Source organism: Artibeus jamaicensis, unplaced genomic scaffold (assembly GCF_021234435.1).
Source record: "Artibeus jamaicensis isolate MK-2021 breed Jamaican fruit bat unplaced genomic scaffold, CSHL_Jam_final scaffold_612, whole genome shotgun sequence".
NCBI lineage: Eukaryota > Metazoa > Chordata > Mammalia > Chiroptera > Phyllostomidae > Artibeus > Artibeus jamaicensis.
The window spans coordinates 11,139,644-11,155,069 of NW_026522049.1; the positions used below are offsets into that span (position 1 = coordinate 11,139,644).

The following is a 15,426-nucleotide window of genomic DNA, read 5'->3' on the forward strand; positions in this document are numbered from 1 at the left end:
CACTTCCCCTCCAGTCCAAGCGGACCGCAAGATGCACCCCTCAAACTCCTGCACTTCCGGGCACTGGCCTTCCCCCCTTCATCCCCGGAGGGGGCCGGGCGACGGCAGCAGTTCTCTCTGGATCTGTGCCAACGCGCTGCTCGGGGCCACTTGTGAACTAGGGTTTCCTCCAAAGTCAAAGGTCACCTGGTGCCCCAGAGGTAACAACTCGGGTTGAAGGTGGGAGGGCAGGTGGGTGGGAGGCGGGGCCCTGGGAGCGCGGGCCTCGCGCTCTCCGCGCTCGGGCAGCCACTGTGCAGGGCTGGACGTGAAGGAGATGAGTCTGCAACGCTGCGGGCTCCCCAGAGGGGAGGGGCGTTTCATGCCTCCCTGCCCTTGTTTTCTGGTTTGGCAGCTGTAGCAAGATTTTCTTTTGTTTTATTTCTTTTTAGAGAGAGGGGAAGAGAGGGGAAAAGAGAGGGAAACATCAATGTGTGGTTGCCTCTCATTGCCCCCTTCTGGGGGCCTGACTTGGCCAACAACCCAGGCACGTACCCCCAATTGGGAATCAAACCTGTGACTCTTTGGTTCGCAGGCTGGTATGTAACAGTTTTTTTACTTGCTGTTCGGACCCTTGCTAATTATAAGGCAGGAGCCCCCCAATTTTTCACATTTGATTAATTTGATTTTTTTAGGCATGAGTTTTAAGAAAAAGACACATGGATTTTCTTTTCCATGCCACTTACCATTTCCCCCCGTAGTTTTCTGACAGAATGGCCATCATTCTTTCCACTGAGCCCAAAATGGCCCGATGAATGATCACAGGGTTCTTCTTATCGTCCCCTTCCTTGCTGAAAAATAAAAATTACACATCGAAGTGTTTTCTTCAGATTCAGGAAGGACTTTATCTTCTTAAAGAGTTATTTTCCTAAACTATGTAAAGCAATGGCTTCCTCTTCAATCTTTGAGCATACCATGTGATCTTTACCAGAAGTAAATTTTTCTGCCCTGGCTGGGTAGCTCAGTTGGGTGGAGCATTGTCCCAATACGCCAAGGTTGTGGGTTCGGTCCCCAGTCAGGGCACATACAAGAATCAACCAGTGAATGCATCAGTAAGTGGAACAACAACAAATCGCTGTTTCTCTCTCTGTTTCTTCCTCTTTCCCTTTCACTCCCCTCCTCTCTCTCTAAAATCAATTAATAAAATCTTTTTTAAAGAAATAAAGTTTTCTTCTAATTGCTATACCATTTATAAAACAGGAAAAAGCCAGGTAGGTCTCCCGGGGCCCAGATCTTGATTTCTATGTATCATCCTCCAACATCACATTTACTGTCGTTTGCAGTTCCAAAAATTCCATTTCTCACTGAAAAAATGGCTGACTCACAAGCTGGGTCAGGAAAAAAGGCCAGTGAGCCTGTAGCCTCTCCCGGTGCCAGAGAACAAAGGCATGCTAATTTTTTCTCTAAATAAAGAGAAAGGATGGAGCATATAAAAAGGACCCAGGAGTTGATGCAAAAGAACTACCAGGGGCAAAGGCTGGCATGATTTGGGCAAGAAAAACTTTAAAATGTTGTATTTTATTATAACCCAAAGTATAAAATTAATATTCAAGCCTATACTGATAGAAATAAACAGTCAGAAAAACAAACGTGAAGAGGCGAACCTTCCTTCCAGAATTCCAAACAGCACGTGCAGACAGAAGCTCCTTCTACCCAACAGCGCCAATCCCTTCCAGAAACAGGAGAGAGGGGACCACTTCCCAACTCACTCTACGAGGCCAGCATCACCCAGACACTAAAACCAAAGACAAGAAAACCCCAAACCAATAGCCCCCGTGAACACACACAAAAGTTCTCAACCAGCTGCTAGGAGACTGAATCCACTATGCATCCAAACAGCCCACGGCCAAGTGCGACTTCACTCCAGCAATGCAAGGCACAGTATCCTCAATGTGACCCACCGGATGAACAGGCCAAAGAAGAAACCACACGGTCATATCAACAGACACAGTAAAAGAACGTGACAAAATTCAACACCTGTTCATGATTTTAAAAACCCTCAGGAAGCCTGCGAGAGAGGAGGACTGCCTCGACCTGACACGCAGCGTGAACAAAGACCCGCAGGTAACGCCATACTCAGGGGTGAGCACCTGTCTGTTTTCCTAAGACTGAGAACAAGGTAGCCATGTCCGCTCTCATCCAGCTCATTTGACACGGCACTGGAAGGTCTAGCCAGGGCCACGGGCGAGAGAAGGCAATAAGAGGCACAGAGACAAGAAATAAACATCCCTATTTGCAGATGGCTTACCTGTCTGTCTACATAGAAAATCCTCAAAATTTTATAAGGACCAAAAAAAAAAACACCCAAAAATAAAACTCCTAGGAACCAGTAAGTTCAGCAAAGTCTCAGAATGCAACGCCAACATACAAACATCAGTCATATATCACAATAGCAGCAACGAACACATGACTGCCAAAGTTAAAAATACAATACGGTGGACAGTTGCTTCCTCCACATGAAATACTTAGGTATAAATCTAATGACACATGTACAGAGGAATTGTATGTTGAAATCTATAAAAACTGATAAAAGAAATCAAAGAAGTTCATGGATTGGAACAGGCAAATATAGTTAGTTAAAATCTATGCAAACTGACCTCTAGATTTAATTAAATTCCAATAAAAATTCCCACCAGGAACTGTTGTAGATCCATTAAAAGCAAAAGAAGAAGAACAGTTCTGTAAAAGAACAAAGGATTCGTATCATCGCATTTTAAGACTGACTGTAAAGCTACAGTATTCAAAACAGCATGGTACGCTCACGAAGTGGTAATCAGTGGATCAGTGAGACAGAACTGCAAATCTAGAAAGAGACCCACAGAAATACTGATGGATTTTTGGTAAGGGCTGCCCTCTACAACCAGTGATCAGACATAGGACAATCAGGCATCTCGATGTCACCAATGAACGCCAACCTGAACTTCTCACCTCAGACAAACGTTAACTCAAAATGGACCTTGGATTGAAGCACAAAGCTTAATACTTGGAAACTTCTAAGATAAAGCGTAGAAGAAATCTTCATTACCTGTGCTTAGGCAAAGCGTTTGTAGTCATGAGCCAAAAACATGATCCATACAAGAAAAACTATGTAAATTAGACACCACTGAAATAAAAAACTTTTAAAGGGAAAGTGAAAAAAAAATAAAAAAAAATAAAGGAGCCACAGATGAGGAGAACAGATTTGCGAATCATGTATACATCGAAGGGCTTATATGTGGAATACATAAAGGACTCAACCGTGACAGAGGCAGGATATGAGTTCCGCACCATGTGCCGCGTCTAGTCACTCACCTAACGTAGGTGAGGTTAAACCGAATAGGCAGTTGGAAGTCCAGCTGGATGGTAGCGCACTGGTGCGATCTGCCGATGGCGTCCTTGATTTTTATATCAATCTGCAAAGTTAGTGATGTTTGCTTAGACAGTTTCCGTTTTTCTTTTAAACTGTACTCTTTTGAAGCAGATGGTCTACTTACTTTAGGGCCGTAAAAGGCTCCATCTCCGGGGTTCACCTTCCAGGGTTTTCCAAAGTCCATGAGGCTCTTCTGCAGTTGCTGTTTTTTAAAAAAGAGGAGAACACTGAAAACATCTACTGCCGCCCAGTACGTTTTGTCTCTTTTGTCACTGGCTCAGGAAAGGGAGCTCTTATAAATCTTAATTACATTCTAGTTTAGTCCAACATATATTTAGTGAGCATCTTTTGCATTCAGAAAACTACTGAGTGACGACTACATAAAGGTCATTAGGATGGCAGTTGCTTTCAGGAAACGCACACCATCATTTGGTGGGAAAAGAAGATAATTTACTAAACTGCTCCGGAGGGACGATGTGGCCCTTGGGCCAAGGCAGGCCCCATCTTCTCAGGCCCCATCTCCTGTGACAGTTCCCAGACAGCTCTTGTCGGTGGCCCTCCTCACATTAAAGGCACGAAATACTTGATCTTGCCGCACCTCTGCTCTGCGTTAGGTGGATGAGAAGACGAAGGGGCGCGCATCTCTCCTGCATTTCCTCTGCCCACGTAGATGGGGAGGGGGATTGATAGGGTGTGGGAGCGGGAGGCCCTCTCTGGTCTTCGGCCTAAGCCACACACGTTCTTTTCAGTTAAGCTTTATGGAGATGCTCGTGCTTGCGGGTGGCTGGTGTACACAGAAGTATTCAGAATAAAAGGGTCTTTGAATCTGCTGCTACTCCCCATGAATACAAAGTCTAGGACACACATCCATGGCCAGAACACCGATACGGCAACCAAAACGCCATGCAAATCCCTGCCATCCCCCGATACACGGATGCCCACGAAGGGGCTGACGTGTGGGAGCAAAGGGCCCGACGGGGGGTCCGACAGTGGTGGTGTGTCAGGCGGAAGCAGAGTCAGAGCACGCAGACTCCTGGGTCCCAGGGACCTCGGTCAGGGTGGGCTGGGAGCTGGCGCTGGCTCAGGGCCCGGGGAAGCAGCCGGGGAAGCAGCCTCCCTCCTGCTTAGGAACAGTGAAGGCCACCAGCATGGATGCACATCCTCCCTTTACTGTCTTTGAAAAAAGGGGAGAGACATGCACACATTTGCAGGGACAATAAGCCCTGCGACGACAGACACCTGAGCCATGGAAAGAACCTGGGGGCTCTCAGGGAATTAAAGGCCCCACAGGGGCCAGGTTTGGCGGAAGAGCATAAGCGGAGGTCACTGCTTGTCACAGGCCTCTGAGGACACAGGGACAGCAAGGCCTCATAGGGGTACCCAGGGGAGGCTAAGGCCGCTCTTGGTTTAGGTGGGTGTGGGGGCAGCAAGTGCAGGTATGAGGGGAACCTGAACCACCCACTTTGCAGTGGATACTGCCCGGGACCTGGTGAAGGAGAGATCAGGGCTCGTCTCTCCCCTGCTGTCTGTCTGTCCTCCTTCCCCAGGTACAGCAAGGCTTTGCCCCCAACAGCACTGGAGGCCTCGACTGTGTGTGAGCTGGGCTCAGACACATCAATTTGCTTGGACCGGTGTGGCTGTGTGGCTGCAGTATTCTCAGGGATCTTAGTGACTCATCACAACTCTGCAAAGGTGGGGCACCGGGGGGCGGCGCTAACAGATGCAGCTCCAGGGAGCTGAGGGATTTACACTGGTTCTGGGGGGACAGGACAGACCAGAGCTGCTGAAGAAGGAGCCAGAGTGTTTCTTTAAAAACTATGACACTGGTTATCATCAGTGACTGGCACTGAAAAGGGTATAAATAGCCCTGGCTCGTGTGGCTCAGTGGATTGAGCGCCAGCCTGTGAATCAAAGGGTCACACATTCGATTCCCACTCAGGGCACATGCCTGGGTTATGGGACAGGTCCCCAGCAGGGGGCGCACAAGAGGCAACTACACACTGATGTTTCTGTCCCTCTCTTTCTCCCTCCCTTCGGCTCTAAAAATAAATTTTAAAAATCCTTTAAAAAAGTGTAAGCAAACCTTGATATAATCTTTAAAGTGTGAAACAGATGTATGGTACTGCTGTTATCACCGTCAGGAAGAGAACTAGGTCACCACATTCTACAACTGGCGTCTTTACCCCAGAGCTTCCCATTCCGAATTCCACAGCATCTTCACAAGCTGAGTGAGGACACTCGGGCGCTGTCCCTTGTCACCAAAATGGAGGGGAAGCACTTTGTCCCTCCTACCTTTTCGGCTTCATCCCACAGAGCCACCTCTCCTAAGAAGTTTTCAGGCCTCGTGGACAAGTTCAACTGAAAGGAGAAGCCAAAGGTGGAGTACACAGATTGCAAAAACTGCAAACAGCCCTTTATTTCCTCTTCAATCTGAAATAGGAGCAAAGAAAATATTTTAAATAGAACACCAAAGTGAATCCATAATGGCATTAAAAAAATTGTTCACATCAAACAGAAATAAAGCATGTTCTCACTGTGGATACAGTCAATGGCATGGTGTGGGTTGTCCGTCCGTCCCTTACTTGCATGTTCATGGAATGCACACCGTGTGCCAGGCATGCGCAAGCCACCAGGGGCCCCAGCCCAGTGCCGGGGGTGGACAAAGAAGCAGGCAAAGGAGGGCACCTCACTCTGACAGTGCCATGCAGAGGGGGAAGGGCGCCTGCCCAGAGGAAGTGGCAGCCGAGGTGCAGCAGGAGGGCAGGGCACGGTCCCCCGTGCAGAGCAAGGGCAGGTGCTCCAGGGTGGGGGGCCATGCTGAGTGAAGGGCTCAGTGGACAGCAAGGGGGTGGTGGGAGGTGACCAGGCAGGTGGGAGCCAGAGAAAACTGCCTTTGAAGCCAGGGTAAATAAAGTCTTCACTTTTTAGCCTGGGAGCAATGGGAGAATCAGTGGGTTTTTTTTTTTTTTTTTTAAAGAGACTAACACAACCCAACTGGTCCTTTTGAAGTGTGGGAAACGGACTGGCAAGGGTAGGAGTGGCCCGTAACGAAGCTGGTGGGATTTCAGATGCGCAGTGATCATGGCCTGAACCACTTTGTAGCATCAGAAATGCAGGGAATCTGATGCCTTTGTAGGACAGCTGTCCTTTCAGTGACTGAGTGACAGTGATCACCCCCCACTTTATCCCTGTGCTGGATGCAGGGCACTCGGGAATGCATGAATTATTCAGGAATTAGTCACATGCCTAGGGAGAGCTATCGATAGGGCTGGTGATGAACTGGACAGGGGAGAAAAGTGAAGGCCACCCAGGGGAGCCTGGGACCCCAGGAGGACGAAGTGGTGTGGGAAGTGACAGAGGAGCCAGTTCCGGAAATGGCTGCAGACAGGGTGCTTGGGCTTTCTCCCATCAGCGTGTCGCACGCATCATGTAAGTCCTTTGAGTATTTTGTTAGATTTCCACCTAAGTATTACTTTTATCTCAAGTGATGATGAATGACAGTACATTTTTAATTTCATCATCCCTGCACTCACTGCTAAAAAAGGAAGTATGATTGGCTTCTGCAAGCAGACCTTGTGTCCTGCGATGTCGGAGCTGCGAAATACAGGCAGAAGGAACTGAGAGAACTGAGAGAACTGAAAGGGGAAACAGATCCACAGTGCAGGTGGAGACTTCATCGCCCCCCTCTCAACAATTGACGGGACAATTAGACAGAAAACCAGTGAAGAGATGGGCGAACCCCACATTCCCATGGACCACTAGGGTCTCGCTGTCATTTAGAAAACACTCCACCCAGCCCTGGCTGGTATGGCTCAGTGGGTTGAGCTCTGGCCTGTGAACCAAAGGGTCACCTGTTAGATTCCCAGTGAGGCCACATGCCTGGGTTGCGGGCCAGGTCCCCAGTAGGGGGCGCACGAGAGGCAACCACACAATGATGTTTCTCCTCCTCTCTCCCTCCTTTCCCCCCTCTAAAAATAAACTAATTTAAAAAAGAAAACACTCCACCTGACAACAGCAGAACGCACGGCTGTTCAAGTGCGCACCAAACATGCACACCAAGGTGGGCTGCATCCTGGCCCACTGAACATACTTCAACCAAATTTTTGTAAGTTGAAGTCATACAAAGTGTTCTTTTCTACCACAGTGGAATTAAACTAGAAATCAATAACAGAAAGCTAAGAGGAAAATATCCAAACACTTGGAAACTGAACACACACTTCTAAATAAGCCATGAGTTCAAGAGGAAATTGCAAGAGAAATTAAAGAGAAAATACACCGAGCACAGTGAAAATAAGAACACAATGTATTAAAGTCATGGAGCAAACACAGTGCTAAACGCTAAGTATACAGCACTAACTGTGTTTATTACACAAGGGAAAAGTCTCAAGGCAATAACCTAGGCTCCCACCTCACAATCTAGGGGGGCAAAAAGGCAAAAGAAACCCAAGACAATTAGAAATACGTAAATTCCTCCAAAGAAGCTGTCCATTTAATCTAAGTCATTAAATTTATTGGCATAAAGTTGTTCATAGTATGGGCTTTATTTATCCTTTCAATATTTATAGATTCTCTAGTGATCTCACTTCTCTCATTCCTCATGTTTTTAATTCATGTCTTTTTTTTCTCGAATCAGTCTGATTAAAGGTTTATGCATGCTGTCGGTCTCGGCAAATCAATTTTTGTTTTTCTACTGATATTGCGTATTGGTTTTCTTTTTTTGATTTCATTATTTCTGGGGTTATTATTTTCCTCCTTCTGCTTACTTTGAATGTAATTTGCTCTTCTATCTTTAGTTTATTAAGTGGAAGTTTAGGTTCCGATTTGGAACACTCTTGTGTCCAAACACAGGAACTCAGCACTACGCATCCGAGCAGGACCGTGTTAATGACGCCCACAAATCTGGATGTGCCGACTTTCCACTCCCCTTCATTTGGTATGTAATATTTTCCAATTGCCTTTTTGATTTCTTCTTGGACACAAGGGTTGTTTAGAAGTGTGTTATCTACTCACCAAATATTTGGAGATTTTCCAGATAACTCTCTGTTATTGACTTCTAATTTAATTCCACTGCAGCCAGAAAACACACTTTGTATGCACTGAATCCTTTTAAATTCATTCAGCCTCGTTTTATGGCCCAGAATACTGTCTATCTTTTTTATTTAAGGTTTTATTTATTTATCTTTAGAGGGGAAGGGAAGGAGAGAAATATCAATGTATGGTTGCCTCTCATGCATCCCCCGCAGAGAACTTGGCCTGTGACCCGGGCATGTGCCCTGACAGGGAATCGAACGGCAGTTGTTTGGTTCGCAGGCCTGCGCTCAATCCACTGAGCTACACCAGTCAGGGCAGAATATTGTCTATCTTGGTAACTGTTCTCTGTGCACATTCAAAGCATGTGTACTCAGTTATTGGTTGGAGCATTCTATAATAGCCGATTATGTCAAATTGTTGGATAGTGGCCCTTCACGTGACATTTTAAATTTGAATTAACATGAAAACATGCAAAAAAAAATAAAGTCTAACTTCTACACAATATTGAAAAACAAAAACATCCAAAGTTCTTGAGATATTAGACTTAATGTATTTAAGTGAATAAAACAGGAGTAAGCTTTAAGAGAAACAGTAATGAATGTCACGCGAAGAGATAACGAATCTCTGGATCCAAGTTAGAGAGGGACAGAGTGGCGGAGCTGGACGAGGCCTCAGAGACTAGACCGAACTTATTCCACAGCGACTCTGAGAGACCGAGAGATGCTGTAGGACTCGGAGACCGAAGCAAGACACGGAAAATCTGTGCTGACCACGCCTCCCAGCACCAAACGGCCGTTCACCTGCTCCACCGTGCAGAAGATGTGCGCGTCATCCTGCTGGAAGCGTCGGACTCGGGTCAAGCCACTTAGAGTTCCCGACAGTTCGTTCCTGTGAAGAACTCCAAAATCGGCAAACCTAACAGGCATTTCCCTCCAAGACCGCGGACGATGGGCAAACATCAGGCTAGAGAAGAGGCAATAAACACACAGCTTTCACTCAGCATGCGAAAGATTAAGTAACTATGTAAAAATATTAACAAATTACAGTCACACCTCAAGATTTGTAAACCCTTTACCCTGATCACAAGTTTTAAGAACATTTCTTCTCCAATGAATTACTGACCTTTGAACTTGCATCACTACAGTGTCCTAAGAACCAGAAATCCCTACTGCCATTCCCCCGTTGAATTTCCACTCACCCTCTACAATTCATTTCAAAGGCTACTTCGTGCATGAAGCCTTCCCCAGACAGGGCTGGCTAGGCTTCCCTCAAGTTCCAAGGGGACCTGGAACTGGTCACTACTTTGACACCGGTCTTACTTTTTAAAAACTGGCTCTCTATATACCTGTCCCTGCCCCGCTCTGCTCCCTGAGGAAGTGGGCTGCCTTAGTCCCCTCTGTGTTTCTAGCACCAAGCACTGTGGCTAATGCTCTCTGTCAAGTTCATGGCTTCTCTTCTGCAGAAAGCACTCTGGCGGCTCCTGTGCCCACTCCCCACTAAGCCACTGGCGTCTGACTTTCTTATTCGGAGGCATAAAAATACACAGTTAGGTTCTCTTCTTCCCCTCAGCCTTCCTCATAATTAGGGCTGAGATCACAGGATACAGCTGCAAATGGTGCCTCGTGGGAAACTGAGTTCACGCGTGTTTTAGAGGATGCAAAGCGCTGGGCAGACCTGCATCTTCTGTTTAAAAAGAGAGGCTATAGACTGTTTACCTGCCAGTTTTCATGCAACTAAAGGTACGTATATATATTGTTTACATGCTGCCAGCATAAAGCTAAACTTCTTTCAGCATTTACTCAAAAGGACAAAGTTTTCTTCAGTGTTCAGAGGTTTGTTTTAACAGGTACCTTCTAAAGTCAACTTACTTGAAAGTATGTATGTCGATGATGCAAAGCTATACTAACTGAGGTTTGTGTCTGGTGTGGAGAATTGTGTCTGTTCACGCCCGGCCGTAGAACTGGCTTGTCATATAAGCTTCATTTGCATACCAACTTTATGATAATTACATTCTTGCACAGAGTCTAAGACAATGCTGAGTGAAAGATGTGCCATTACTTTATGTACCACTAACAGTAAAAATAACGCATTCATTCAATTACGACATAGTGCTAGGATGTTCCAGTTGTAGGTGCATCTCAATTTCAAACATGTTGAAATGTGGGAGGAAAAGTTATCTGGATTCAATGAAACCCAGTTGCCCATTCATTACAACCTCACTGGTCTTATTATAATCAATCCAAACATCATGTAAGAACAAAATATTCGGCAAATGTGTGTATTTGAAGTGTGTTATGACTATGAAGAGGAATACTGTAATAATTTATAAAAATTCATACATAGTCCTGCGGGTGTGGCTTAGTAGATTGTGGATTGAGCACTGGACTGCAAACCAAAGGGTTACTGGTTCGATTCCCAGTCAGGGCACATGCCTGAGTTTTGGGCTAAGTCACCAGTAGGAGGCATGTGAGGGGCAACCATACAATGATGTTTCTCTCCTCTTTCTCTCTCCCTTCTCCTCTCTCTAAAAATAAATCAATAAGAAAAACTTAAAACAAAAAAAGGATTGGTACATAATATTATCTCTAAGGAGCACAAAAAATTAAATGGTTGCCAGCTAACATCGCACACCTGCCAAAGATCAATCACTTCTTAAACTGTAAACTCACTCTCCAGAGTGAAATAACTTGGCAAAGATGACTAGTAACCAACATCCTTCAAGTTACAGGAATCGCTCAACTCCCCAAGCCAAAACACGTAACAACACTGCAAGTTCGTTGTGACGGAGCGGGCGCCGTGCTCCCGTGCAACGGTCTGCGTGACGTTCAGTGCTCACCAGTGTCCTGGGCAGTTCATGGGCTTCAGGGCGAAGGTGTCTTTCTCCACGTCGAAGGCGAACATGTTCTCGCTGTAATGCTGCCAGTGGCCCGAGACTTCCCAGAGCTTGCTGTTGTACATGGTGGGGGACAGCACTTCCGTGAAGTGACGGCGGTGATACTCCTCCTGCAAGAGAACGCACTTGAAGTTCACCACACCTGCCAGGGCAGACCACCAAGCCAGGGAGTCACGCCGTGAGCCGGTGTTTGAAACTCAGGGCGATTTCCTATCCATTTATGATGACCGTGCCCTCAGGTTCAGGTACTTCCAGCATCGGGAAAGAAGGATTAATGTATGCTCAGTAGAACATTCGCATTAAGTATATTTATTTTACACTGTGCAACAGTACACAGTATAGGATGCTTGAATTCTTTGGAAATTAGTAATGGAAATATTTATAAAAGCCTAAGTCTACAGGACCAAAGAGAAAGCAGAGGAGAGGAAGGCGACATACTCGGAATTTGGAAAGCAGACCCGCTGCCTCGGCAGAGCTGGGAAAGCTGGGACTGAAGGGCGGATGGGGAAACGGCCAACGCTGGCTGGCAGTTTCTAGGGCCCGCATTTTTAAGGCACTGGTCCTGTCTTCTATTTTTTAGTGTTTTCACTGGAAATTTCATTGCCATTCTGATACCCAGTACCATGTCTTTGGTTTCTCAGGAAACTATTAGAATATTTTCTTTATCTCTAAAGCTTTGGAATCTGTCATAATGTGCCTTGGTGACCAAGGAAAGAATGCTTTTACAAACAAACGAACAGCAACAAAAACCAGACATACCTCTGGTGGAAGCTGAGCCCATGTGGGGCTGGGGACCCCTACGCTACCGAACCAACAGGCAGAGAATGACTTCCGCTCCTGGCCAGGATACCTGACCCCAGTTACAGGGAAGACAGTTCGCTGTTACAATGGAGTGACGCGGACCCGTCCGGAATGGGGGGGCGGGGCTCAGGCATTTCCATGGACCCCCGCAACCCCACCAGGCAGGATCATTGAGCACTTGGATCCTTTGGGAAGAAGATGTGGGTTGAATCGTATCCCCCCAGAAAGACAGGCTGGGGTCCCAGCCCCCAGGTCCTCAGAATGGGGCCTTGCTTGCAAACAGAGGCTTTGGCGAGGTGACCGAGTTAAGAGAAGGTCGTTAGACAGGTCTCGCTCCATGGGGACCAGTGTCTCTACAGAAAGAGGAAATTTGGAGAGAGACAGACAGACAGACGACACATGTGGAGGGAAGATGCTGTGAAGACACCAGGGGAGAAGGCCGTGTGACGGCAGAAGCCCGGAGCGAGGCCCTGACAAGCCAGGGTGCACCGACCGCGGCTGACCTCCCACCCCTCTCAAGAAAAGTGCAAAGAGGAAGCGATTCCCTCCCCGGTTTCAGACGGGGCGTGGCTCTTCATTCCCCACGTCTGGCCCGTAGAACTGCAAAACAATACCTCCCCGGCGCGGGACCACTCAGTTGTACTATTACTTTGTTAGACAGCCCGGGAAACTAGCGGACCCGCCAAGGAAAGCCCTGTCCGTCCAAGGTGCCGGCAGGGAGAGGGGCAGGTGGAGTGGGTGGTGGGAGGCGGCGGCGCTGATTTGCCCACTCGCATCCATTTCCACAGGCGGGGGCCGGACCCGCTGCATTAAATATTCTTCCCTGCCTCTGAGACGAAGAGCACGGTGGTGGCTAATGTCACAACTTAGGTTTCCGATGGCATTGAGCTGACCTCACCCCACATGGTGACACACTGACGGGACTTTGGGTGAACAAACACGTCTTCCTCCAAGCAAAGGACAAAAGCTGACTGAGTAACCAAAGGGGTGGGATGTGCTGGTTCCTCTCATTGGCCACCTCCTGTCCTGCCGCGTACTGTCCTACTTTTCTGTCCTCTGTGCCCTGCTCTGCGTCCCCACAAGATGCTTTCTACGGATGATACTGCCAAGCTTCCCTGCCCTCTGACCTCTGGTTGTGTTTGACCAGTGAGAGGTTCTAAAAGCATCCAGAGGGGGGCAGAAGAGAGAAGTCAGGATATTTACTCCTTCCTCGCTTTGGGTTTATTCTGTCCTGCGCTGTGAGCTCTTGCAGTTTCTGTTGACTGGCCTCTCCCGCGGCTTCAAGCTCTCCCTGGGTTCCGGCAACATGACTCTTTCTCACCTCCTCTGGCCGAGGGGGAGACGGACCTGCGTTGGTGATCCCTGGGTACAGGACCGCCCCCTGTGAGGTACCTTGACCGGGCCCGAGCCTCTGTAAATACTTCCTTCACCAGACGCTTTTCAGTAAAACCTAAAACCCTGGGGCTCACCTGTCAGGACCGTCCCCTAAATGTCTGGGAAGACAAGTTCGGTTTGGAAGTGCACTGAATCCAAAGGTGTGGGAGCAGGAGGCGAACACTCTCCAAGTGGGTTACGAGTGGAAGCACCAGGGGAGCTACCGTCCGCTCCGCCCCATGGTCCCAGCCGGGCAGCAGTGCGTGGGGCAGATGAGACTCCAGCAGGTGAAACAGTGTGGCTGGGGAGCTTCCCCGAAGGAGCCCTTCCACGCTGCTGGTGGGAATAGGGAAGAACGGTCCGTTTAGAAGGCGGATGGCATTTTCCTGGAAACTCAAGTTCACCCTGTGACACCGAGATCACGCTCCTTGGTGTTCGCCCAAGTAAAACAGAAGCTGATATTCACACAGAGGCCCTGCGCTGAGAACGCCGAGAAAGCCACTCAGGGTGCGCCCAGGCCACCTCCTCTAAGAAGAAGAGGGGATTCAGCGGGTGGAACCAGAGCCCGGGGGAGCAGAACTAAATGCTAACCATCCTGCAGTTTTTGACCTGAGAGCATCTCTAGTTATTTTTGTACACAACACCCAGCATATTAATAACAAATTACTACATATGGAAGAGGCAAGACCATATAACAGAAAGCCAAGGAAAGAAACAGTCACGTCTCTACAACGTTCGTGTCTGTGTGTGTGTTTTGCACAGAAAGGCCAATTTTTTCAGACAAGGGTATCTGGGAGTTCAGAGTTATCAGCCTCATCTCTCCCGCACATTCCCTTTCCAAGACTCTGGGCCCTGTCCTGCCTACCTGCGCCCTTACCTTAGCTTAAGAGACTCTGGGGGCTGTGGACTTAAATGGCCGCACACCTCCGCCACTCACATGATCAGACCTTGGGCCTGACCGTCAGCCATGTCTGCCCTGCATCTATAAGAGAGAAGAGACTCCTTGAAGGCCACCAACGGAGGCTTCTGTCTGCTCTCTGCACACTCTGCCCCCCACCTAGAGTTCAAGGTGCCTGGGGCTGTGTTGACTTTCTGGCAGAGACGGCGCATCATCACCACCTGCTTGAGTCTCCAATGATGCTCAGTGATTCTCCAAGTCTCACCACTCTGCTCTCTGATCTACTGTGGCTCCACATTGGCCAACCCCTGTGGAAGATACGAGCCCGGGTGGAGAGTCCATACAGCCCAGCTTCCCGGGCGTTGCGCGAGAAGAGAAGGGGAAGGAGAACAGATGAGTGACTCAGGGAGGAACCAGCACGTGCTCTTGTCCCAGGAGGTTCCTGGGGAAAGCCTTTCCCCAGGTGAGAGAAGCAAGAAGAGGGACCAGGAAAGAAGAGAGTCATCACAGAAAAGGGATAGAGGGAGAAGCCAGGATGGTGACGAAAAGACGTTTTAAGACATAATTCTGCGGCAAGAATATCAAATTTGGGGGAAAAAATTTACTGCGAGATTACTCAAATCAGCAGAAGACGCTGCGAGGAGTTTCAGGAGTCCTGGCAGGAAGGTGAGGACGAGTGAGAGACAGGCACTTCGAAAATGGGGTCGGTGAGAGTTTTAGGTGGTCAGTTGACTGCGAGACGGGTAAGAGGAGTACGAGAAAGGAAATGCAGCCTTGATGGTGTGGCTCAGGGCGTTGGGCATCATCTCGCAAACCAAGAGGTCTCAGGTTCGATTCCTGGTCAGGGTACAGCCCTGGGTTCAGGTTTGGTCCCTGGTCAGGGCGCGTGTGACAGGCGATCAACGTTTCTCTCGCAGATTGACGTTTCTTCCTCCCTCCCTTCCCCTCTCTCTAAAAATAAATAAATAAAATCTTTTTTAAAAATCAAGGACACAGAACCCTAGTAGTCCACACGGATCACATCTGAACAGTATTTACAGC

At 48.0% G+C, this 15,426-nt stretch overlaps 1 protein-coding gene across 2 annotated transcripts in view; it reads right to left on the bottom strand.

The window, feature by feature from the left end:
* Window positions 1-15,426, bottom strand: part of TARS3 (threonyl-tRNA synthetase 3) — a 42,838-nt gene that overhangs the window by 4,134 nt on the left and 23,278 nt on the right. The window contains exons 11-16 of one of the 2 annotated variants that reach the window (XM_053658953.1): window positions 11,256-11,422; window positions 9,220-9,382; window positions 5,681-5,818; window positions 3,513-3,590; window positions 3,331-3,413; window positions 726-830 (exon numbers count right to left, since the gene is read on the bottom strand). In XM_053658953.1, the coding sequence (XP_053514928.1) occupies window positions 726-830; window positions 3,331-3,413; window positions 3,513-3,590; window positions 5,681-5,818; window positions 9,220-9,382; window positions 11,256-11,422 (734 nt within the window). Of the gene's footprint in view, window positions 1-725; window positions 831-3,330; window positions 3,432-3,512; window positions 3,591-5,680; window positions 5,819-9,219; window positions 9,383-11,255; window positions 11,423-15,426 lie in introns of both variants that reach the window. The other variant, XM_037145905.2, reaches the window with a different exon arrangement.